Source organism: Oncorhynchus tshawytscha, linkage group LG03, assembly GCF_018296145.1.
Source record: "Oncorhynchus tshawytscha isolate Ot180627B linkage group LG03, Otsh_v2.0, whole genome shotgun sequence".
Classification (NCBI taxonomy): Eukaryota; Metazoa; Chordata; class Actinopteri; order Salmoniformes; family Salmonidae; genus Oncorhynchus; species Oncorhynchus tshawytscha.
Genome location: NC_056431.1, coordinates 11527347 through 11553760, shown reverse-complemented (window position 1 = coordinate 11553760; position 26414 = coordinate 11527347). Strand labels below are relative to the sequence as shown.

Sequence of the window (26414 nt, the reverse complement as noted above, 5' to 3'; positions counted from 1 at the left end):
ATAACAGACATGTACATATCACAGAGATCTACATTTAACATACATGTACATATCACATCTGTGTATAACAGACATCTGTGTATAACAGACATATGTACAACAGACATATGCATATCACATCTATGTTTAACAGTGACAGTGAGAGAGACAGGAATGGCTAACACCCAAATGATCTAGGGTTGAACCGGATGTGGACGTGATGTGGGATTTGGACATGAAGCTAGGGTTAGGGGTAGAGCTCGAGCTAGGTAGTCATGTCCACATTGCAGTTCAACCCTAACCTTGGCCTCAACCACTTAAGACATTTGCCAAGTTTTGCAACCGTAATCAAACCTTTGTTTTTACCCTACTTTTCTCTTTGATCCGGCTTTCCCTTTGACCCAAGGTGCAGCTCACTTTAACTGTTGCATGTGTGTTCGTGTACTTCTTCTGGTGGCTATGAACATACAGTAATATTTATGTTGTGTGTTACAATGTGTTATTTACACATGCTGTGTATGTGTGTGTGTGTGTGTGTGTGTCACATTCTTGGGGGCAACAGCAGGCCCTCACCTGTCTGGGCTCCACTACAACAACGGGCTCTGGTTTCCTCACTGGGCATGCTGGGCACAGCCCTGTCGTAAACAGCACAGGATTAGCCAATCAGCATTTGTGTCTTCTTGTCTTTCTTTTGGGATGACACCACCAAAATGGACACCTTTTGTTTGGACAATATTCTGCAATTGGTAACTGTGGTGGCTAAGCTAACCTATGTGTGCTGCTTTTGGAAGTTAACAGAGAGCGAGGAGGAGGGGGTCATGGACTAACAACCAGTTCTTCTTCTTCCACAAATGATGAGTAAACAACCAGTTCTGATAAACAGTTGTTTTCTGGCTGGGTAGGACCTAAATCCAACAGATCCATTTGGCTTGGTCACTGAGAATATATCACAACATTGGCTTGGTCGTTTCCCTCCCCATGAGCTTCAGAATGGAAAGGCATCTGTAAATGATTAGTGAGTCTGTGGAGTGTTGGGTGGATGTATACAGCCAGCCCAGGCGTGGATATATAGTCACAGTGAAAGGTAGCATTATAAACGAAGCTGGTCATTAACCCCACTGGACCACCATTAGACATGCACTGATACTTCTGCAGGGAAAGGGAGGGGGGGAATAATGAGGAGTGTGAAAGATTGCTCTTACTTCCCCTATGGGGAAACCCCCAGTCATTTCAATATCCTAGTTAATCCAATCAGAACGTCTAATGGTTGGAGATTTAACAATAGCACCTTAACCAGAGTGGACATAATACCTGAGCAATATAGCAATGTGTTTAAATCCACTCCATAGACCTCCTCCAGTCCAGCATCTGGTAGCTATCCAGTCCATTGAGGAGGCCATTTATTGAACCTGATCTAACTACTGTATAGAAATACAATTATTCTAGTTGATTTTGTTGACTAATTGGATTACATAGTGTTCTGTTTATAATAAAAAATAAAAAATACTGTGCATAAAGTATATAAATCCAACAAATATACTGTATACATCCAATCATTATCAAGCTTTTCTCCCTAACCAATACTAAACGTATGAGTTAAAATACTTTTTCAGGTATTTCAATTACTTTAAACACATTTCAAAATAAGTATTCAGACCACCTTTCTTTTAAAAAAAAAAACAGTAGTTGAATATTGGAATATATTCGTAAAATACTATTTTGAAATACTCAAATACACAGACTCAAATGCACTCCCATGCATTTCACCCAGGTATTTTAAAATTGTATTTGAAATAAGTATTTGATTATCACACCATATGTGGGTGGGTAGGTTACATGCTGAGTCATAACTCCTGCACAACTCCTGCAGGAGTATGACTTGTCCAGCAGAAATGTAATAGAAAAAATAAGAGTCTAACACATACGCATACTCACATACAGTATGTTACAAAATATGCTTTTTACCATGATCCTACAAATCATATTTTATGCAGTGATGGTGAAATGGACAAACAATCAAAATGACCATGCAGTCTGTTGTATTGTGCTTTCTTTACAATCTTTTGAAAGATTGTGGATTGTCCTAGATTAAATTCTCTGAAGGTTGAGGAAGGGATCCAGCAGGTTTGTCCTACAGGAAAGTGGGCCCAAAAATCCTACGGAATATCCTGCATGACTTCCTATACAAGATTTTCTGCAGGATTTTTTTAATGCAGGATTCCCATAGGGGATAAAACAATTTTTTCGATCACTAGGACTTTTTGGTAATTTAGATTCCAATGCACTTGTTTTTTTTCCTCAATTTTTTAGTGTATTCTGACATTTCAGGATAAATCTTATTATGTTAATAAGTATTTATAAACAATAGTTTATAAATCAGCTCTCTAGCCTGCCTATCAACCTATGTTCCTTTGTATGAACTTGTGAAGAAAAAAAATAAGTCCAATACCATGACAAATATCTCCTTCCTTCTGGTCCTAGCTGAGGAAGTAAAGAGAAGAACAAGAAGAGAAAGAACAAGAACAACAAGAACAAGACTAACAACAAGAAGAAGAACCACCACCACCTGTGGGATTAAATGGTCTTAACGTCCTTGTAATATCTATGACAGACAGAGGCACAGGGATGGGGAAAGTGATGCAGTGCTGGAGTCTGAGCTGTCTTGGGTTGAAACGACTGTAGCAAACACCCAGTAAACATCCATCAGACAATAGAGAGAGAGAGAGAGAGAGAGAGAGAGAGAGAGAGAGAGAGAAAAAAGAGGGAGGAAGCTCCTCATCACTGACCTCTCTAGACCCACAAATCTTCTCGCTTAATTGGAGATCGTCCTGTATCGATTTTCATCCGTCTCTTTATTTGCCGTAGCAGCCACACATAACCAAGGGACATTTATTGTGCTTCTCACTGCTAAAATGTCCCATCTCTGAAACGCTATTAAATTGAATCATTGCAGAAAATGGTTTACGTAAACATAGTAAACAAACCACAGTTTTGGGGTGTCTTTTTTAAAGTCTTTTAAAAAAGAAATTGCAGTTCACTTCAGTCTTTTTTGTGTATTATTAGCTAGTCAGAATGCAATACTTTTATTTTTATGGGTAAATGTAACAGTAAATATACAGTTTCATGTTGTCTAATAGATTTTTTTTTCTTATATGTTTTTCAACATCTATAGCCAATATAAGTTAATTATTGCATTTACACTCAAATGCTTACAGTAGCCTACAATATAAATCACCCGTCAATTATGAGTCATTTGTTCTTTGCAAAAAGTGTTCTGTTTATTTAATTTTTTCATAGAATTTGTTTAAATCAAAACACACTCATATGCAAGCAGACTGTTTTGATTGCAACTATACTTCAAAATCCTAAATAAACATTCACTAAATAAATACAACTTTTCCCCTGTGCTTCAAAGTGGTGTCTTTTTCTGAGCATATTTACATCATAAATAACTTTGGAGAAGCACAATTCAGAAAACTAACAATTCCAAACGTATAAATATAAGAGATATGGTAACCACATTTACAATAGAATCCAAGGGAACGTTTGAAATGTGTCACACTGCCTACAAAACAGTATAATAAACATGATATGAAGGTTGTCACAAGCGTTAGTGAAAGGTAATGCAAGCATGAGCATGATCAGATGTGATGATGATTTAGGCTGTCTAAACGAATACCCAACTGGTTGGATTGCATATTGCTGCATGTATCATGACTTTGTGAAAACATCTCATGAATTGTCATATAACTCATTATTATGGTACTAATAACTAACGTCATGTTGGTACAAGCAAGCGTTGCCACGGCATCATTCTGTAGTATTAGACAGAAAGTGACCTAACCGCTCTCCTAAACATTGTACTAGTCAATCAACCACAGCAGACACAACCTCTCCATTTCACCTCTCTTGATTTTTCCTTCATCTCATCACAAGTTCAATAAACAATGAGCATCTCTTTCCCTTTGTTTACCCTTGTTGACAATTTAACATGACATGCTCCGGAGATACACACATGCTCAACCTTATAAGTATGCTAACTCCCACCTCAGCCATGTTAGCATGCTAGCTCTCACGTCAGCCTTGTTAGCATGCTTACTCTCACCTCAGCCTTGTTAGCATGCTAACTCCCACATCAGCTTTGTTAACATGCTAACTCCCACATCAGCTTTGTTAACATGCTAACTCCCACATCAGCTTAGTTAGCATGCTAACTCCCACTTCAGTGTTTACCTTGTAAGCATGCTAAATTCCCCCTCAGCGTTTACCACTACACCTGGCTAATAAGACAATCCACGTCATCATATTGACCCTTAGCCTCTCAGTAATCACACCTCAATAAGGTTGTTCATTAGAGGTTGTATATAATGTTGTTATCCTCACTGAGGTGACAGACCAAAGCACTAATAACTGTTGTTATACACACCAACAAGACATTTAGCACAAGTAAAGCCTGCTACCTGACAGTCCAGGTGAACTGCTGTATGTCTCAATATAAATGTAGGCATATTTACCATCTCTTGCATGTATCCCTTAAATCCCCCCTTTGCTTTCTCTGAAAGTGTGGGTACACTTCCCTTAATCCATAGCTTACCTACTGGGGAGAACATAGATAGAATGAATTTGCATAATCATTGATGTCTGTGAATTGTTTTTGTGTCATTTTTGCTTCATAACTATACTGCACACCTTTAATCATAGCTACTGGAAGTAGGGGTGCTGAGGGTGCTGCAGTACCCCCTGAATTATTATCACAAAAGTACTGCCCTGGGCCTTTACTAGTCCTGTATTAGCAGACAGATATAGCCGTCTGTAGCACGGACAAAAAAATATATCAATTTAACCAGGTCTAGTTGACTTTAACTCTAGAGTTGTGCTGTGATAAGGGGATTCTGACCACCAACACTAAAAAGTGCACTAACGTTGAACCCTTCCCGGTTAACTCAAAACATATCCACAAGCCTATCTTCAACCCTAGGGATGAGGTTCCCACAATGAAACTCCATTTCTGACAGTGCAAATGGAATAACGTAGCTCTGTAAAAACTAAAAGAAAAGGAAACACAAGAAGTAGGATAGGAAAAAAGTATTTTTGCTGGCTAAAATGCAGATGAGGCAGTTGAAGCTGGGCTATAGCATGGAGATTCCATGGATCTACAGTTTCTTCTTCATGTGTTTTAGTGAGAACCCGAAATGTCAGCCTATTCCCTATGTAGTGCATTACTTTTGACCAGAGCCCTATGCAGGCTTTGGTCAAAAGTAGCGTGCAGGGAAATGGCACCCTATTCCCCTATGTAGGGAATAGGCTGACATTTTAGACTTTAGTGTTATTGGACAAGCAGGCGTTAGCTGCCGTTGGTGATGATGACGGAGGTCCCCTTGTGTCCCGGCCCCTGCTCTGCCTGCATGCGCAGGTGTGAAGTCACGTCGTAGTGGGTGGAGCCAGCGGAGGAACAGAAGTCCCTGAGGCTCTCGGGGTCATACAGGTGCTCTAGAGCGTAGCCCGTCAGGGAGTAGGTAGCAGCTTGCTTGTCCAGATAAGGCCTCCCCATTTGGGTTTGGGGGTGGGAAGGGTAGAGGGCCGGGGCAGGGGTAGGGGAGGAGGATGTGCAGGGGCCTAGACGGCCAAGCTGGTGGTGGAGGGGCTGGGAGAGAGGGGACAGGGCTGACTGTCCTGCCTGCTGGAGGTAGTTTTTGGGCTTGGGGAGGTAGTGGTCAGACCCTGGGCTGCTGAGCCTGGAGAGAGGGGCAGGGCTTGATCCGGGGCTGATCACCTGACCCAGTTGACCCAGGCCACGGCACAACACACTCTGTAGCACCCCCTGGGGGTAGTCGGTGGTGAAGCAGGGGCTGGGGCCCTTCGGGAGGCCGTTGGCAGGCCCTAGAGGAGTGTCAGGGCCTGGGTGGAGCTTGCTGTGGTGCTGCAGACGATTCTCCTCCTCCTTGATCATCTGCTGTGTGGCTCGGATCAGGGTCTCGATCTTGCTTGGCTCCTGGGGGCTGGCCCGGAAGTAGTCTGCGTGGTAACGGTCCCCAGAGTCGCTGGCGGAGCCCCCGTCTGGCGAGCTGACCACACTGTCCTGGTCCCATTGGCCACGGTCTGTAGAGGGAGGGACAGGACACTGATCTTAGAGCCAACAGGAAGCTATATCCAGGGCTAAGCAGAGTTAGCAGCATGTTATCTTACGTGTTAAAACTAACCTGTATTTTGCTGCTGACCTCTTCCATGTCACCATTGCAAAGAGGTTATAACCACAATATTTTTTCCTGGTTAAATAAAGGTTAAATAAAGCAGAGGTGGGAGATCTGAAGTGTGAGCAGGTTTTTGTACCAACCCGAATCAAATCTGTGTGTGTTTGAGCCTGGAACAGTGGAGTTCACCCATCTCCAGCCTCCTACAGTAATACAAGCTAAAGGGCCAGGGATAGGGACTTACTATGCAGACTGTGGATGGATGTGATGTGGGGCACACTGCTCTCATATCCCTCTCCATTCTCCAGGGATGAGGTCTTGACCAGGGGCAGCACAGAGCGGGCAGCTCCCCACCACGCCTCTCTCCCACCCTGGGGAGCACCCAGGAAGTACCTCCCTGCCTCACAGCGGCCCCGCTCGCACGTCTGCTTGTGGCCGTGTGTGTCGAGGTGGGAGTGGCTGTCGCTGGGGGTGTGGTGGTGGTGTTGCTCCTCAGTGATTGGGAGGCTGTAGCAGAGGGGACGTGGCTCGGAGAACTGCCTGTAGGCACAGGAGGTGCCAAGCCCCTCCCCCTGCTCCAGCAGCTGAGGGGAAGCGGAGTCTGTGAGGGGAGATCCTGCCCAAGGGCTATCCTGGTCCGACTCTGAACGCTCGGCCTGGAAACCAGCGTACTGCAGAGACAGAGAGAAAGGGAGAGTGCGCGAGAGAAAGTGAGAGTGTGCGAGAGAGAGGGAGAGAGCGCGAGAGAGATGGAGTGAGACAGGGTGAGAGAGAGGAGAAATAGGAGACATTACCTAGGTAATCAAGAAGTGATACATCAGGTATAAACCACCTCCCATCACTGATAGATCATGCAGTATCCTGGCTCAAATAGAGAGAGTTGCCTCTGTGTAGGATGTGTACAGGACCAGTGCTTTATGTTCCTATAGAGCCTCACCTGTGTGTAGGGGGACAGTCGAGCCTTGGCCTTGGCTCGGGACACTCTGCTCTTGGGTGCTCTGCGGTTCTCAGTGAGGCTGGTGGGAGCACTGCTGAAGGGGACGGAGGGCTTGGTGTCTGTCACCTGGTCCAGAGACAGCTGGAGTCCTTTATACTCAGTATCCCTGCAGAAACATACACATACAGTATGTACTGTAGATCATGTAGATCATAGGTGTCCAACCCTGTTCCTGGAGAGCTACCTTCCTGTAGGTTTTCTCTCCAACCCCAGCTGTAACTAACCTGGTTCAGCTTATCAATCAAGAGTGCTAGATTAGGGTTGGAGTGAAAACCTACAGGATGATAGCTCTCCAGGAACAGGGTTGGAGAGCCCTGATGTAGATACACAGATATATTCCTGATTTAACTGTGTTAGGATTACATAAAGACCATCATTAAACAAGACAAGGCAGCTCCAATGTTACGACTGTTTATCCAAGTGTGGCTTTTCTACCTGGGTATTTTATTTTTTTCACTCTCAGTGTGCATGTACCCAATAACATCTGTCTGGTAATTAAAGCATGGAGTGTGTATGTGTGTGTGGTGTGTGTGTGTGTGTGTGTGTGTGTGTGTGTGTGTGTGTGTGTGTGTGTGTGTGTGTGTGTGTGTGTGTGTGTCAAAGTTCGTAGAGGGGCACAGACAGCAGACTGACCCCAGAGAGAGGATGTCTGGGCTGTGGGTTCATACTGAAGCAGGGGAGAGACATGGAAAAGTGAGTGAGTGAGTGAGTGAGTGAGTGAGTGAGTGAGTGAGTGAGTGTGAGTGAGTGAGTGAGTGAGTGAGTGAGTGAGTGAGTGAGTGAGTGAGTGAGTGAGTGAGTGAGTGAGTGAGAGCGGGGTAGAGAGGCTTTTGGAAGGACTTGTTTCTCCATCAGGATTGTAACAAGGCCTTTAACAAACATACAACAGAGGGGAGGCTGTCCGTTCAAATACACATGCGATTAAGGGCTAAACCAAGCCCACAGGCTAAACCAAGCCCAAAGGCTAAACCAAGCGGGCTAAACCAAGCCCAAAGGCTAAACCAAGCCCAAAGCTAAACCAAGCCCAAAGGCTAAACCAAGCCCACAGGCTAAACCAAGCCCCCTAAACCAACGGGCTAAACCAAGCCCACAGGCTAAACCAAGCCCAAAGGCTAAACCAAGCCCACAGGCTAAACCAAGCCCAAGCTAAACCAGCCCAGGCTAAACCAAGCCCACAGGCTAAACCAAGCCCAAAGGCTAAACCAAGCCCACACCAAGCCCAAAGGCTAAACCAAGGCTAAACCAAGCCCACAAGGCTAAACCAAGCCCACGGGCTAAACCAAGCCCACAGGCTAAACCAAGCCCACAGGCTAAACCAAGCCCACGGGCTAAACCAAGCCCACGGGCTAAACCAAGCCCACAGGCTAAACCAAGCCCACAGGAACACCATGCCAGGAGACAGTACTTGGACATGGGAATTGATTTCTCTGTTAAGCAGGGGTGGACTGGCCAGCTGGCATTTCAAATGCCAGATGGGCTGGTACATAAGCATTATCTGGCTAATAATGTGCCATCAAGGGGGGAAATGGGCAGGTGTAGGGGCCTCAAGGAAGAAAATGGGCCAGTGTGTTAGAAATGCCAGGGCCGATTTCAGGTCCCAGTCCTCCCCGTATGGATTCTGTTCACTATGATGAATCAAGTTGGAGAAGATGGATGGAAAAATCTGGACATGTTTTACTCTGGCCAAACACTGATCCATCCTCCACACACACACACATAAACAAACACACACACCCCAAGCATGTGCACATGCTCACTCGCACACAGATACATTTACAGGTAAATGCACACACACACACACACACACACACACACACACACACACACACACACACACACACACACACACACACACACACACACACACACACACACACACACACACACACACACACACACACACACACAATCTTTGATTTCTAAATCACACACAATCACAATCAAGAAGTACACGTTCCATACAAACACCATTAAAAACATAAAGAATAGTATTCTCATAGGATCAGGTCAGGTCACGCATTTCAGTCCATGACACACACACCAACTCCTTTATGTGATAAAGTGTTCGTGTCTCTCTGTAAACACAGAGTATTGCCTAAGAAAGGTCAGGGATCACAGTGACAGGCTCTGGCCAATAGGAAGGGACGGAAGGTGGAAGGGTTATCAGTACTAGCCAATAGGACGAGGCAGATAGGTTATCAGTACTAGTACACATAGAGGCAGTTCAACCAGAGGTGAACTCCTGTGTTCCCTACTAGCTGTGTGTTAATCAGTATAGACTAGTACACCTCTACCTGCTACTGTGTGAATCACCCACCATTGCCTCTGATAACAACAGTGAGAAAGGGGCTGTGATAGTTCTCTGATGAACTGACTAAATCACATGCCCCTCTCTCAGAAATGTAGGGGAAACAATGAACTCATTATTATCATTATTATTTAGCCTCAGACAGGACAGGAACACTCAGTGGATGACATTGTATTGTTATCTCTCTCTCTGCTAATGAACTGAGTTACAATGAATTCACTGACTGACTGATGCTATTCTCACAGATACGTTGAGGCAAAAAAACACGTTTGCACATAGTCTCATTACAGCTTAATGTATCACACGATAAAACATCTCAACAACATCACAAGATGGTACTAATTGACTGTACAGTATGTGATTCAATAAAAATAAAACAATTGTTTTAAAAAAAAGATCACATGGGGGGAATGAAAAATCTCCATCCAAACGTTAAACTCTCTACTCTCTCACCAAGCTGGCAACCATAAACACTCCTCATCTTTATGGCCTATCAATTAAAACCTCATAAACACCGTTATGGATTTGGGGAAGGGGGTAGTCTGCGGCTGTGTATGTCGAGTCATTTCCTTCTTCTCTCCTCTGTACGGAGAAGCCTCTTCTGCCTCCTCTGGTTAATGGAGTGTTTTATGGGCCTAATTCATTTACTGAAACACTTTTACATCTGCAGCAATACACGTTACACACAGCAGCACACCAGGAAATAGGCTAAATGTCCCATCCTAGAAGGCAGTGGCACCGTTTCCACAGACCTAACCGGAAGGTTACGGATGTTGCAGATGTAGGATCTTAATTTGAGCCAGTTTGCAACAGCAGGAAAATAATCCTGCAGAAACAGGACATGTGAATTATTATGTGGAATATAATTATAAGTTTTCTAAGTGGAAATTACAAACTTCAGAAGCCTTTTTAAACCTCAAATGCATGACAAGTTATACATTTCCTGCATTGTAGGAAAGTTCTCCTGCAACAAGGTGATCAAATTAAGATTCTACATCTGTACTGAGCCAATACTAACACACAGAACCAATAGAGCTTGACTCAGACTAAATCTCTCTCTCTCTCTATATATATATATATATCTGGACTGTTTGCGCATGGCGAGTGAAAAGAGGTTTGAACGTTATGGTGACCTGTCCAGTGGAAAACTGGGTTGAAGCAAATTGTGTTGTTTATCAGTGCTCATGCACGATGGAGGCCCACACTTAGCTCAATACCACTGACAGAGAAAGACAGTCCACCAGATCTGGGTTCAAACTGTATTAGTTTTCTTTCTAATACTTAAGCTTGACTGGATTGAGGTTTGCCAAGGCCAATAGAGACAATGGAATAGTGCCAACAGTGAAACCACTTCTATCTGACACTTCAGGCCAGGTTGACTCAACCAAACAAATGAAAACTATAAGGAAGAAAAAAAAGACTTTGTGAACCCATGCCTGACTGAGGCAGTTGACACAGTCTGCAGACAGACAGATGGACATGTTGTTCATTCCACAGACACCTTGCCAACTGACTTTCCCTTCCTGGGTGAGGATTCCAAAGGTAACAGCCAAGTCCATAGACATGAATAAGATTTTGTAAACCTGACAACTCAATGACCTCTACACACAGACACCCACGCTACTCAGCACAATAACTATACTACACACAGACACCCACACTACTCAACACAATAACTGTACTACACACAGACACCCACACTACTCAACACAATAACTGTACTACACACAGACACCCACACTACTCAACACAATAACTATACTACACACAGACACCCACACTACTCAACACAATAACTGTACTACACACAGACACCCACACTACTCAACACAATAACTGTACTACACACAGACACCCACACTACTCAACACAATAACTGTACTACACACAGACACCCACACTACTCAACACAATAACTATAATACACACAGACACCCACACTACTCAGCACAATAACTATACTACACACAGACACCCACACTACTCAACACAATAACTGTACTACACACAGACACCCACACTACTCAACACAATAACTATAATACACACAGACACCCACACTACTCAGCACAATAACTATACTACACACAGGCACCCACACTACTCAACACAATAACTATACTACACACAGACACCCACACTACTCAACACAATAACTGTACTACGCACAGACACCCACACTACTCAACACAATAACTATAATACGCACAGACACCCACACTACTCAACACAATAACTATACTACACACAGACACCCACACTACTCAACACAATAACTATAATACACACAGACACCCACACTACTCAACACAAAAACTAATCTAGACACAGACACCCACACTACTCAACACAATAACTATTCTACACACAGACATCCACACTACTACACAATAACTATTCTACACACAGACATCCACACTACTACACAATAACTATTCTACACACAGACGTCCACACTACTACACAATAACTATTCTACACACAGACATCCACACTACTACACAATAACTATTCTACACACAGACATCCACACTACTACACAATAACGATTTACACACAGACATCCACACTACTACACAACAACGATTCTACACACAGACATCCACACTACTACACAATAACTATTCTACACACAGACATCCACACTACTACACAATAACTATTCTACACACAGACATCCACACTACTACACAATAACTATTCTACACACAGACATCCACACTACTACACAATAACTATTCTACACACAGACATCCACACTACTACACAATAACTATTCTACACACAGACATCCACACTACTACACAATAACTATTCTACACACAGACATCCACACTACTACACAATAACTATTCTACACACAGACATCCACACTACTACACAATAACTATTCTACACACAGACATCCACACTACTACACAATAACTATTCTACACACAGACATCCACACTACTACACAATAACTATTCTACACACAGACATCCACACTACTACACAATAACTATTCTACACACAGACATCCACACTACTACACAATAACTATTCTACAGCAGAAGAAAGTGACGGTAAACAACTTTCAGTTTTTCAAGAAAATATGATTCTAATTGAAAACAGTGATAGAACACTGCAGCCTTCCTGTCAGCTACTGTAAACTCTCACCCTATTAGACAGAAAAATCTAACAGAACATTTCTTCCTAACATCTACAGAACAACAAAAAACACAGTCGACAGGCTTTGATGAGACGAAAATACACAATTTCGTTCCACTATAAATGAGCTTAACAGATAAAAAGTCCTTTTTACAATCCTGTCAAAACCTACCTTCAAAAAACACCTCATCCACTACACTTAAGTAATTTAAGCAAATGAACAAAAAAACGTGTCATGTTTCTTATTAACCTCAAAATAAATATATTTCTTATTAACCTCTCGTTAATTGCTTTGCAGTGATGGCTTGTGTAAACCTCGATAATACTCATTATCTTATCAGAGAGGGAAACGACAGCTAAGCTGAGCTACAAAGAAGTCTGTGTGTGTGTGTGTGTGGTGCTGTGTAAAAACCTGAACAGGCTCAAGCCTGGCCTGACCCTCCCAGAGCCAGGAATCACATCAGACCAAACAAATCAAGGACAGATGTGACTGCTGATGTCTCTGCGGTGCCATGCCTCCCGATAGAAGATATAAGCATCCACTGAAGAAACACCAAACACCCTAGACCTACAGCACCATTCTTTCCACTGACAGTACTACAGACTTATTGGTGTTGTACAGACAAACCAAAAGGGGTAGGCTATACACACTGTGGGACTAGCACACATATTATGACCCACTGATGTAGTGTTGGTCCTGTATGTCATCCACCAAGGATCACATAAGAAACAACTGTTGTACAATGGCTCTCATGTGTTGTCCTCTGGGGTTTTGCTGAGGTACCTACGTGAGGACGTAGTTCACACTGACGATACAGTGGGGTCTGGAGGAACGGCTGTTGTGTACGATGGTGGCATAGCTCTGGACCCAAACCCAGCCACCCTGCTTAGCCAGGAACCTATAGTACTTAGTAGTAACTTGGCCTTTCACCAGCACTGGGGAGACAGACAGACAGACAGACAGACAGACAGACAGACAGACAGACAGACAGACAGACAGACAGACAGACAGACAGACAGACAGACAGACAGACAGACAGACAGACAGACAGACAGACAGACAGACAGACAGACAGACAGACAGACAGACAGACAGACAGAGACACAGAGACACAGAGACACAGAGACACAGAGACACAGAGACACAGAGACACAGAGACACAGACAAAGAGAGGGAGATACAGAGACAAAGAGAGGGAGAGGGAGACACAGGGACAAAGAGAGGGAGACACATAGACAAAGAGAGGGAGAGAGACAGAGACAAAGAGAGGGAGACACAGAGGCAAAGAGAGGGGGAGAGAGAGAGACAGAGAGAGAGACAAAGAGAAGGAGACAGAGACAAAGAGAGGGGTAGAGAGAGACAGACACAGACACAGAGACAAAGAGAGGGAGACAGAGACAAAGAGAGGGGGAGAGAGAGACAGAGACACAGACAAAGAGAGAGAGAGACAAATAGAGGGAGACACAGAGAGAAAGAGATGGGGAGAGAGAGAGTTAGAGGGAAATTGAATTTCTTGTTTATATCACTGTTCAAAATATTGAAGCATTAATTAGTGGTCATGTATAACATAACGTATGATTGTAGTGCAACATGGATGTTGTTCAAAGTAGAACAGGTTATTATAATTACGCTGTCATATACACAAAATATATTAGACCTGATAAAACATAATTTAAAAATATATATTTTATTTGTCAGATAATAATTTAGACTCTGGTGACGTGAAACCATAATTTCAATCAGATAGTTCATAAAGCAATACAGGCACTTTGTTTCAGGTGATGTAAGCTATTATTAAAGTACAATTACAATGCATCCAGAAAGTATTCAGACCCCTCGACTTTTTTGACATTTTGTTACGTTACATCCTTATTCTAAAATTGAAAAAAAATCAAATATAAATCACAATACCCCATAATGACAAAGTGAAAACAGGTTTTTAGATATTTTTGGGGGTGAATGTATTCAAAATAAGAAAGAGAAATACCTTATTTACATAAGAATTCAGACCCTTTGCTATGAGACTATCACGTGTGCTCCCTCTCTGGCATCTAGGTCACCTGGCTGCTCGTTATACAACTTGATTGGAGTCCACTTGTGGTAAATTCAACTGATTGGACATTATTTGGAAAGGCACACACCTGTCTATATAAAGTCCCACAGTAGCAGCATTGAAGGTCCCCAAGAACAGAGTGGCCTCCATCATTCTTAAATGGAAGAAGTTTGGAACCACCAAGACTCTTTCTGAGCTAGCCGCCTGGGAAAAACTGAGCAATCGGGGGAAAAGGGCCTTGGTCGGGGAGGTCACTAAGAACATGATGGTCACTCTGACAGAGCTCCAGAGTTTCTCTGTGGAGATGGGAGATCCTTCCAGAAGGACAACCATCTCTGCAGCACTCCACCAACCAAGCCTTTATGGTAGAGTGACCAGACAGAAGCCACTACTCAGTCAAAAGGCACATGACAGCCCACTTAGAGTTTGGCAAAAGACACCTAAAGACTCTCAGACTATGAGAAATAAGATTCTCTGGTCTGATGAAACCAAGATTGAACTCGTTGGCCTGAATGCCAAGTGTCATGTCTGGAGGAAACCTGGCACCATACCTAAGGTGAAACATGGTGGAGGAAGCATCATGCTGTGGGGATGTTTTTCAGCGGCAGGGACTGGGAGACTAGTCAGAATTGAGTAAAAGATGAACGGAGAAAGGTACAGAGAGATCCTTGATGAAAACCTGCTCCAGATCACTTCAGACTGGTGTGAAGGTTCACCTTCCAACAGGACAACGACCCTAAGCACACAGACAACGCAGGAGTGGCTTCGGGACATGTCTCTGAATGTCCTTGAGTGGCCCAGCCAGAACCCGGACTTGAACCCGATCGAACATCTCTGGAGAGGCCTGAAAATATCTGTGCAGCAACGCTCCTCATCCAACCTGACAGAGCTTGAGAGGAACTGCAGAGAAGAATGGGAGAAACTCCACAAATAAAGGTGTGCCAAGCTGGTAACGTCATACCCCAGAAGACTTGAGGCTGTAATCGCTGCCAAAAGTGCTGCAACAAAGTACTGAGTAAAGGATCTGAATACTTACGTAAATATGATATCAGTTTTTTATTTTTAATACATTTGCAAATGTCTAAAAACCTATTTTTGCTTTGTCATTATGGGGTATTGTGTGTAGTTTGATGAGGGGGGGAAATGTGGAAAAAGTCAGGGGTGTGAATACTTTCCGAATGCACTGTAAGTACATTATATACAGTGCCTTGCGAAAGTATTCGGCCCCCTTGAACTTTGCGACCTTTTGCCACATTTCAGGCTTCAAACATAAAGATATAAAACTGTATTTTTTTGTGAAGAATCAACAACAAGTGGGACACAATCATGAAGTGGAACGACATTTATTGGATATTTCGAAGTTTTTTAACAAATCAAAAACTGAAAAATTGGGCGTGCAAAATTATTCAGCCCCTTTACTTTCAGTGCAGCAAACTCTCTCCAGAAGTTCAGTGAGGATCTCTGAATGATCCAATGTTGACCTAAATGACTAATGATGATAAATACAATCCACCTGTGTGTAATCAAGTCTCCGTATAAATGCACCTGCACTGTGATAGTCTCAGAGGTCCGTTAAAAGCGCAGAGAGCATCATGAAGAACAAGGAACACACCAGGCAGGTCCGAGATACTGTTGTGAAGAAGTTTAAAGCCGGATTTGGATACAAAAAGATTTCCCAAGCTTTAAACATCCCAAGGAGCACTGTGCAAGCGATAATATTTAAATGGAAGGAGTATCAGACCACTGCAAATCTACCAAGACCTGGCCGTCCCTCTAAACTTTCAGCTCATACAAGGAGAAGACTGATCAGAGATGCAGCCAAGAGGCCCATGATCACTCTGGATGAACTGCAGAGATCTACAGCTGAGGTGGGAGACTCTGTCCATAGGACAACAATCAGTCGTATATTGCACAAATCTGGCCTTTATGGAAGAGTGGCAAGAAGAAAGCCATTTCTTAAAGATATCCATAAAAAGTGTCGTTTAAAGTTTGCCACAAGCCACCTGGGAGACACACCAAACATGTGGAAGAAAGTGCTCTGGTCAGATGAAACCAAAATTGAACTTTTTGGCAACAATGCAAAACGTTATGTTTGGCGTAAAAGCAACACAGCTCATCACCCTGAACACACCATCCCCACTGTCAAACATGGTGGTGGCAGCATCATGGTTTGGGCCTGCTTTTCTTCAGCAGGGACCGGGAAGATGGTTCAAATTGATGGGAAGATGGATGGAGCCAAATACAGGACCATTCTGGAAGAAAACCTGATGGAGTCTGCAAAAGACCTGAGACTGGGACGGAGATTTGTCTTCCAACAAGACAATGATCCAAAACATAAAGCAAAATCTACAATGGAATGGTTCAAAAATAAACATATCCAGGTGTTAGAATGGCCAAGTCAAAGTCCAGACCTGAATCCAATCGAGAATCTGTGGAAAGAACTGAAAACTGCTGTTCACAAATGCTCTCCATCCAACCTCACTGAGCTCGAGCTGTTTTGCAAGGAGGAATGGGAAAAAATTTCAGTCTCTCGATGTGTAAAACTGATAGAGACATACCCCAAGCGACTTACAGCTGTAATCGCAGCAAAAGGTGGCGCTACAAAGTATTAACTTAAGGGGGCTGAATAATTTTGCACGCCCAATTTTTCAGTTTTTGATTTGTTAAAAAAGTTTGAAATATCCAATAAATGTCGTTCCACTTCATGATTGTGTCCCACTTGTTATTGATTCTTCACAAAAAAAATACAGTTTTATATCTTTATGTTTGAAGCCTGAAATGTGGCAAAAGGTTGCAAAGTTCAAGGGGGCCGAATACTTTCACAAGGCACTGTATGTGTACAACATTCAGCACAGACAGTGGTGTTAGTTTTGTCTATTGTATTACTATTGCCACTACACTGTTAATATATCACAGATAGAAAATACTAGTTCTGAGGACTGGGAGATAGTAACTGTAGGAGAGCAAAACAAACCTAACTCACACAAGTGGTGTGCACATCTCAGGTGAAAGGAGTCACAGCTATGGACATGGTGATAGAGGGTCTTCTCTATAAGATCCTGGGGCTCATAGCCTGTCAGCTCAGCTACCCTGGGACACAGACAATATTAAATACACTCAGAATTACTGATACATGTGCCTACAGAATGTACCCAATTTCAGCATCTTCCTCATTATTTCAGATGTGTATGACTACTCATGCATCTATGTAGTGTTTATGAAGACGTTATGAATGCTCAACAAAGCCGTTAGAAGTTGTTTCAAGTGGAGCCTTAAGTATTTGGGACCACTAAGCTTCTCCATTGTGTGAGTGGTGTTAAATACTCTATTTACCTGGAGTCGAGGAAGATGAGCTTCATATCCAGGCTGGCTCTGAACATGAACATGTTGCTGTGTAGTTTGATTTCAGTGACAGCGCTAGGAGGTAGAGAGTGGCCCACCGCCACCAAGCCCACGTTCTGATAGCAGCCATCAAATGGAGACATGTCCAGGCTGTACTGACGGATCTTTAGGTACCCGCTGCAGTGGATCACCTGACAGAATTGTACACACAAATATGCATGTAGGCCTACAATACATAAGAATACACATATGGAAATATGTATTCAACCAGTTTAGAGGTATTGCAAGAGATTTGTGTTATTATGGACTGCATGGCAATGGAGAGTTTCTAGCTGGGCTAAAACTACAGTTTGATGGATTTTTCAAAAACCAACTGCAGTTTGCCAGAAAAGTTGAAAATATAGGCTTAATTTATAAAGATGATGTGCAAACTATCAAGAATTCGGACACACAAGCAGTACAAACTGGAATGACTGACTATAAAATCTAACAACTTCGACATAGAGAAAGATGGCACCAACAGGCTTACCTTGTATCCACCACATGTCAGACCAGCATTTCTTTTCGCAAGGACGCATTTCATTCTCAAAAAGAATGATCGTTCCATTTCATATTCTTCAAAGACAGAGAGAAAACGCAATGAAAGACGACCATATAATGTAAATACCACGACACATGATTCAGTGCTCATTCGGTCACCATAGCACACACAGGCTACCATACCTTGGACAAAGTGCGAGTGGCAGGGTTGGTGAGCTGTCAGCACGGCTGTCATTTCGTCGTGGTCAGCGGGGTGGATGTACTCGTAAATACTATTTCCCGTCAGCTCTACCTGTTAAAATACACGTTTAGTCATTGTTTTCCAGGAACGTAAAACATAGGACTATAGGCTATGTCTACCGTAGCACAAAGCACAATGATCGATTTAAATCGAATGCAACATAAAGCAATCAGTAGCAGCGTACCTGTGATAAGCCCAAATGGACCGATGCTGTTTCAGATATGTACATTATTTTCCCGTCCGGAGCAACCACAAAAATGAACCCGTCCAACGTCTGAAAAATAAATGTAATGTACATATTAATTTGGTCCAACGTGGACAAAATGTGCCTAGACTTGTTCCTAGCTAGGCCTACATATTAATGTTACTATACAGGTTATTAGATCATTTAATTTATCATATTAATAATCAATCAATCTGTTGTCAATGCAAAATAAGGAAAATATCGGATACACGTCTATGACAGCATCGTAGCATAGTGTTTTTTTTTATTGGTTGACTGTATCAAAAAGGTTGTTACCAATTAGCATAATAATAATAATAATAACACAATTTACTTAATGTATCCAAATTATTTATATTGAAATGATTAATTATCTCGAACTTATCAATAGAAAAACACTAATAATGACTGCATACTTAATATCATTATGATCATTATGATCATTATTATAGTCTAGCACTTCGACTATACTAGGCCATGGTGCTCTTGCTGTGTTGCATTTAGTGTTGTTACGAACATGTAGGAACGAACCCTTGTAACTAGAGACGCTTGGAGGAGAGAAGAGAGGCGCAGCGCGTGACTATGAATGCGTTGAAGATATTTCCAGATTTATATCCACAAGAATGAGAGCAGCAGGAGGCGTTGTGAGGAAGAAAATCACTCTCCTTTTAAAACATGGATAACGGGCGACAACTGCTGCTGTCACGTGAGATAATGATAATAATAATAATGATAATAATAATATAAAAAAGTAATTCATGCATACAGAATTTACAATAATAAAAACAAGTTTTCCATCCATTTAAAAAAAAAACATTTCTATTATATTCCAAAGTTAAAAATGGCGTTCATAATTCAAATAAGTCTGCACCTGTAGTATATGTGATCCCACCTGTAACAGATGTGATCCCAGCTCTCGCCCAACATTATCCAGAGATCTGGTCCGACTCACGTGGCCCCAGGACTCTCCCAGCCCTGCAACACAAAATTGGAAAATAAGTTAATATCAGTGAGTATTTTAGAATGAATGTACATAAGTTATAATTAAAGCGACATAATAATGCTCATCATCATAATAACCAAACATGACAATAATAATCTTACATAGGCCCAATATCCTTATAGAGAGGATGCCTTTGAGATGCAGACATTTTCGACGTAATTGTGTAAATGTAATAATATGGCTATCAGCGTTAAAATCAATGACAATATCATAATAATATTCACACTTGAAATAAATATAATGTTTGGGTCTATATTTAAAAACCTAATATTATTCGTTCAATTGAGCACACCTGAATTCACAGCGAACGAAAATATTTTCGCAATGAATGGACTGTAAACAGGTTGGCAAGACATTGGACGTGCAAATCTCCTCCACCGCACACCCGAAGGAACCAACTAAACTCGATAAAGCAAATAAGAGTTGGTGTCCCTGGTAAACCACCACGCAATCCCGATTGAAATGCAAATTGAATACGAAAACAAACACGCGCCAGTGCAAAGATCACAACAATGACAGAAACATTTCGCATTTTAATATTAACCAAAAAATGCACTTCACGTTTACACAACGGAAACAAACAAATAACTCCTTAACCACAACTCAAATATGCAGCCTCTTCACTACAGGAGCTGGACCATTCAGCATCATTTGGAAAATCATGTTATTCAATAGACAATGATTAAATCTAAATCTCTTAACTTTTAGCATTTCATATCATTCTAATGAATGACCATCACCGATAGACCTACTGGTGATAACGTAACGTGTAGAAGAAGCTTGTTCGGGGGGGGGACGACTAGGGATGTTTTTTTTGTGTGTCAATCCGTCACGTTTTAAGGTAATTGCAATCAAGCAGGGCCATAGGTGGGTTTCCACTAAATACCAAAGCCACAAAGTCAAAATTGGCTATATTGTAAAAATGTATGACATTTTTGTTTGGTTTTTTTGGTCTTAATTTAAGGTTAGGGTTAGGCATAAGGTTAGCAGTGTGGTTAAGATTAGGGTTAGATTTCAAATCAATTGAAAATAAAATTGCACAAATAGGCTGTGGTAACTAGTCCCACCCCATAGCTGGGACTGTATGTTCCTCTCCGCGCCGTGGTAATCTGTGTGGAAGCTCGAGCTGGGGCCTTTAGGTTCTCGCACTTGACCTACCGCAGGGAATTAGGCTCTCTTCGACATCAACGCGCGCTTATGATAATCACTAAATTGGGCATTACATTCAGAAATAGGATCTAAAGATACTCCTGCGACATGAAGTGGTCCAAGCGGAACAAAAGTAGGCCTACATTTCAAACAAAAGAGGCGTTAGCGACGACTCAAAGATTAGTCTGGAGAGCCCTGTCCTGAAAGAGTGTTCTATTGCTCGCATGCAGGGTTAGAAAATTGTATTCGTCTCCTATAAAATTGCAGTTGGAAAAGCTCCCAGTTTCTCTGAGCTCAATTTGTTATTTTGCTCACGTGCGGGTCCACAACAGATTTAGATCATTATTTACATGGGCCTCAGCTCTTAGAAGAAGCATAATACGTTTTGTAGGCCTACACACAAATATATCGTATTCCATTAATTGTGCAGGTTTCAACGACGTATAAGAATATAAAAAGCTTAAAAATCCTTCCAAGAGATGGGATAGGCCTAATAATGTCCTATATTGGAATTATGATTCTAATATTGCATATTTGCGTCAGCAACTCCTGACAAACCAGACACATTGTTTGCTGTTATGGTTATCTATTGTCGAAACATTTTGTTGAACCAAATAAAATGTGAGGTGGCCCAAATACGCATTGTATGTCTGTTTGTGCTTTCGATTAATCTAACAGCGGCAGAAGACTTCAGCAAAACAAACGCATCAACACGTCTCTCCCGCTCTCTCTCTGATGTGACTTGTAATTCAACACCGTGGGACAACATAGGGTGGAGCAAAGGTTATTGGCCGCTCGCTGTCAATAACGGCCATAAAACACTCTCACCTCTATACATTGTCATATAATATTTTACTGGCGAATACTCAGAACATTTTCTTTGCAATAAACGCGGTCACTTTCCGGGCCTAATTCGACATTGTGTTATGTGCTTCAATGCGATTTGCTTTGCAGCAGTGTGTGTGTTTGGACAGCCTTTTAAAACAGCAGAGGTTATTTAATGAGGTAAGCACATGGCTCCCAAAACGGATCGTAAAACGCATCAGTGACAGGACCCTCCTAAACTGAGTATACAGAAGATTCCCCCATACAGTCACTATCCCTTCCTCCCTGTGAGACTGTAGCTTAAATTATTCATCAGTTTATTTTACCATATGCTAGTGTTGGGAAAACGACCGCATGCTTTGTTTCCTTATCAAGTGTGGAAACGGTGAGCTGTAGCCTAATAAAATCCTGGAACGGTGATAAAAAAACGAATTAAGCATAGTCCTGTCATAATTTCCTCATCATTCCATTCACACAGACAAACGGTGACTGAAATGAGCTTCTGGTGAGAGTGGGTGTACATAGGCTACTAACGCTAGATAGACTATTTCTGGTTTACATTTTTTTCTACACTCGTCTTTTATTAATATTAAATAATAGGCGGGCCTATCTATAAGAAGCTTCAATTGATAGCCTATGGTAGCCTATAGCCTACACTGTAACGCAAAACTCACATTTGAGGTATTATCAACAGTAAAAAATAAATAAACGTATCTTTGGAGCGCCAAAAACCTTTTCACCACTAGTGGGTGCATGCTAGGCTTATTGTTGTTTCTGGCTCATTAACATATTTTGAGGCGTGCCTTGTAAGAGGCTATATTTGTTGCACCTGTGAATGCTGTACCAATTTAACTTCTATGGTTATCATGGCTCATAAATTTAAAATGTATAGGGGACAGATTGGAGTGGCCTGATTTTGGTGATTTTCACTAGATGTAATCGAAAGCAGGGTCCTTTGGAGAAAGGATTGTTGACATATATTTTACATTTGTATGATTGAGAAATAATTCATTGAAGTTGGAATATATTACATTTTCGCCTTACCCAGGCCTCCTTTAAGACGCCATAATGTTTCATCTGTAGGGGCTACAAAAAAAAGATTGGTGTCACATGAATATTTACAGCTTGCTCGGTGATATCAGCTATATTTTTCTTCTAAAAATGTATGACATAAATATATAATATTGAAAAATATAAAACATGAACATTGAAAATATAGGCTACCATTTTGGATTTGGCTAATTTCTCTATATATTGCTGAACATAATATACTCTACAGGCTATCAAAGTTCCAGAGTGGGATCTCTGCTACTTTTAGAGTAATGATCCAATTTGCAAGTATTATCAATGAGTGAATGTGAAAATGGATTCAAAATGGTCGCCCTCTGAGGGTGATTTGCAGGATGAACAATGATGCAAGTTAAAGGAGGGTTGTGATTGGTTACATTGCCTACTTCGTCAATTTCTCTGTAAAATGGTCCATAAATTTAAAACGAGCAGAGATCCCACTCTGAAACTTTGATATGCCTGTAGAGTAGGTAGACCTATATTATGTTAAACCATAGGCCTATATTGAAAAAAAAATAGCCAAATCCAATTTTTCAATTGTTATAAATTAATGTAAGAAAATTGTTATTGAAATCAAAATACTCCTAATATCACAGAGCAAGCAGTAAAGCTTCATGTGAAACCAATTTTTGTTTTGCAGCACCTACAGATGAAACATTATAGAGTATTAAAGGGTAGGACAACAATGTCACAAATATTCGAAATTCAAGTCTTTATTTCTCAATTATCCTTTAAGATACAAATGTCAAATATATGTCAACAATTCTTCTATGGACAAATATCAAATATATGTCAACAATCCTTCTATGGATTCAATTTCGTGAAAATCCCCAAAATCATGGTATTTTTTGGTTTTTAGTACAGGAGGAATCCCCCAATACAAAGTAGGTTTATAGTGTAAATCAGATATGTGGACCTTGGACAACTCAGTAAAACACTGATGAAGATCCAATTAACAATAGACAATATAAGACACTTGTCACAACAACGTCAAAACAACCAATCGCGTGTGCTTATAGAATTAGTCAATTAGACTTTAGATGACATATGTTTAGTAGGCCGATTACCTGCAGTGTTCCACTTCTTATACTGACTGCATTAACATTATTGATAGGCTAATATCTACGGGTACGCCATAGACGCCCGTGCATGCGATGAATCGTTGATCACCTGCAACGTCATACATAGGTTAGGCCTATAGGCCTAAAAACAACATTCGACACATAGGGGGAATCGATCTTAAGCAAAATCCACAATCCATATACTCTCGTGCGTTTTTGTTGTTGTGTGTGTGTGTCTTAAGAGCCTAAGCTTGAGAAGTCATTCTTGAGAAGTCGCTTCTCTTCTTTGCCTCAGTGTCACAAGGCCCCCCCATATGTTCGTAAGGATCAGACCGCTAGTCGCTCGGGTGACGCTAATTGGCGCGGCTCTGTAGCGGTCACGCAGAACAGGGGCCCGTTGAGACCGCGGGGAGAAGGTGGCAAATGACGGCTAATCGTCTTCCAGGGGCATCATGGTCGCCTGACTCTGAAAGGCGACGACACGTGTATAAATGTAAAAAGACGCGCACAGTGTATTCTTCACAGACAAAGAGGTGTGTACAACGGTTCATTTATGCGCGCACACTACTTATTTCACAGGACATTGTGTGCATAAAGTTGCCATCTTTAGGCTACTTAGGCATAAATCAAGTTTGTTTTGGAAAAACATTAGGGTAGATTCGGATTGAATAAATTCCAATGAAAAACATTTCTTAGTCCTAGTTAACAATATTGACACAATTTCATGGCCATAATTCGAAAGTCCTACAAAAGTTACCTTAAGTCGTATGGCATTTTGACCATCTCTCCGATTGCCTATATTTGACTATATATAACCAACTAATATATACAACTATTCCATATATCAGTATGGGAAATAACAGGTAAATAACAGTATTCCCTTCACGTGCAACAGTGGCGAGATTATTGAATGAAATTTAATTGGGCCTAACGAGTTATGTTGTGCAACATATAGCTTCATTTAGATTCATGTAGGCCTACACCTCTCCCATACGTAAACACAATAATTACTGTAGTCTTATTGATTCCCCAATGATTCGTGTAAATGAGGAGAAGTGGCAGCACAGGCGTTTTGCAGAATGAGAGCGGAATTAAAACGTTAATAACATGACATGATTCATCATTATAAGACATCATTATAATATAACACATGCATATCAGTGTATAGATAAGGCAAAGTCATTGGATAATATGTGGCAACATTTGGAATTATTATTTTAATTATTATCCTTGCTTAAGAACATGAATATCTAGCATCAAAACAAAAAACAAAAAGCATATCTGTGACACAAATAGAATATTAAACACACCAATAACACTTATGATAACATCAATATAAACGTTGGTTGTTATAATAGCCTAATAATAATCATCATAATATACATTTAATATAATAATATAATAACCTTACCTTCAGGAAAAACAATTCTCATTTTCAAGTAACTTGTTGTGAGTCGAATAATTGAAGCTTTATCAAGCTGAGACGTGATGGCAGAAGGTAAAGGCAATAGCTTGGCAAGCTCATAGAATTCACTATTTTCCTTTTCCCGTCGAGTCCGGGCAGCATTTTTCGATTTTTCTTTCATTTTCGAATAATTCTATTTTCCACGACCTGGGCGTGATTTCACCAAACAATAAAATTCAGTCAATATACAGATCTCAATTCTAGATCATTGTACTGCTTTGACACACATGCATTCTGTTTAATGCGCTGTCTCTTCAAAAGCACGAACTGTATTTCTCTGGCGCGGATACCTTGTGTGGTGGGTCAAGATAACACCGTAGCTGCTCGGTTCTCCTTCCTGACTAAATCCAGAAATACAACATTAACATTCCCATGTTACTTCCAGGATAGATTAAGCTGGCGAAGAAGGATCTGAGTATCCTGTTTATTATGAGGAATAATCGCCCATAGCGTCAGATTCACTGTACATGACGTCCGCTTGGGCCCAACATCTCTTTGAGGAGTTCAGGTCCTTCACACCGTTTCCGAAGACATCATGTCCCTCTGAAAAAAATCACAATAATATGCGCGAATACATTAACACTATTAACCTAATACTGTTCATTAGGCATAGGCCTACTGATGTAAAATTGTAATTTGCACACGTTCAATTGCACCAGATAGGCCTAGGTAAAATGTGAACATCACACTTGTGGTGACCATTGATTGCAATGCGCATTACACACCAATTAGGTTGGTTCACTAAACTTGAGTAATTAGCCTAGAGACAGAGTGCCAATACGCACAATCTCATTTTAGTGGTCCTTAATGACTGTATC

At 41.5% G+C, this 26414-nt stretch overlaps 1 protein-coding gene across 1 annotated transcript; it reads right to left on the bottom strand.

Moving 5' to 3' along the window:
- Window positions 1-3320: 3320 nt before the first annotated feature.
- LOC112245016 (single-minded homolog 1-A-like) lies at window positions 3321-26132 on the bottom strand. Its single transcript, XM_024412952.2, has 11 exons — window positions 25543-26132; window positions 19918-20000; window positions 18987-19076; window positions 18745-18853; window positions 18551-18636; window positions 18013-18212; window positions 17663-17769; window positions 13414-13561; window positions 7108-7273; window positions 6415-6841; window positions 3321-6078 (listed from the first exon to the last, which is right to left on the bottom strand). The coding sequence occupies exons 1-11, from the start codon at window positions 25715-25717 to the stop codon at window positions 5324-5326; spliced, it is 2346 nt and encodes a 781-aa protein (XP_024268720.1). The 5' UTR covers window positions 25718-26132; the 3' UTR covers window positions 3321-5323.
- Window positions 26133-26414: the final 282 nt, after the last annotated feature.

Coding starts and splice junctions, on each gene's coding strand:
- LOC112245016 (XM_024412952.2), bottom strand. CDS start 25,717: ATGAAAGAAAAATCGAAAAATGCTGCCCGGACTCGACGGGAAAAGGAA. Junction 20,001..25,542: donor GAGAATTGTTTTTCCTGAAG/GTAAGGTTATTA, acceptor TTTGTGTTGCAG/GGCTGGGAGAGTCCTGGGGC. Junction 6,842..7,107: donor GACTGTCCCCCTACACACAG/GTGAGGCTCTAT, acceptor CTGTCTCTGCAG/TACGCTGGTTTCCAGGCCGA.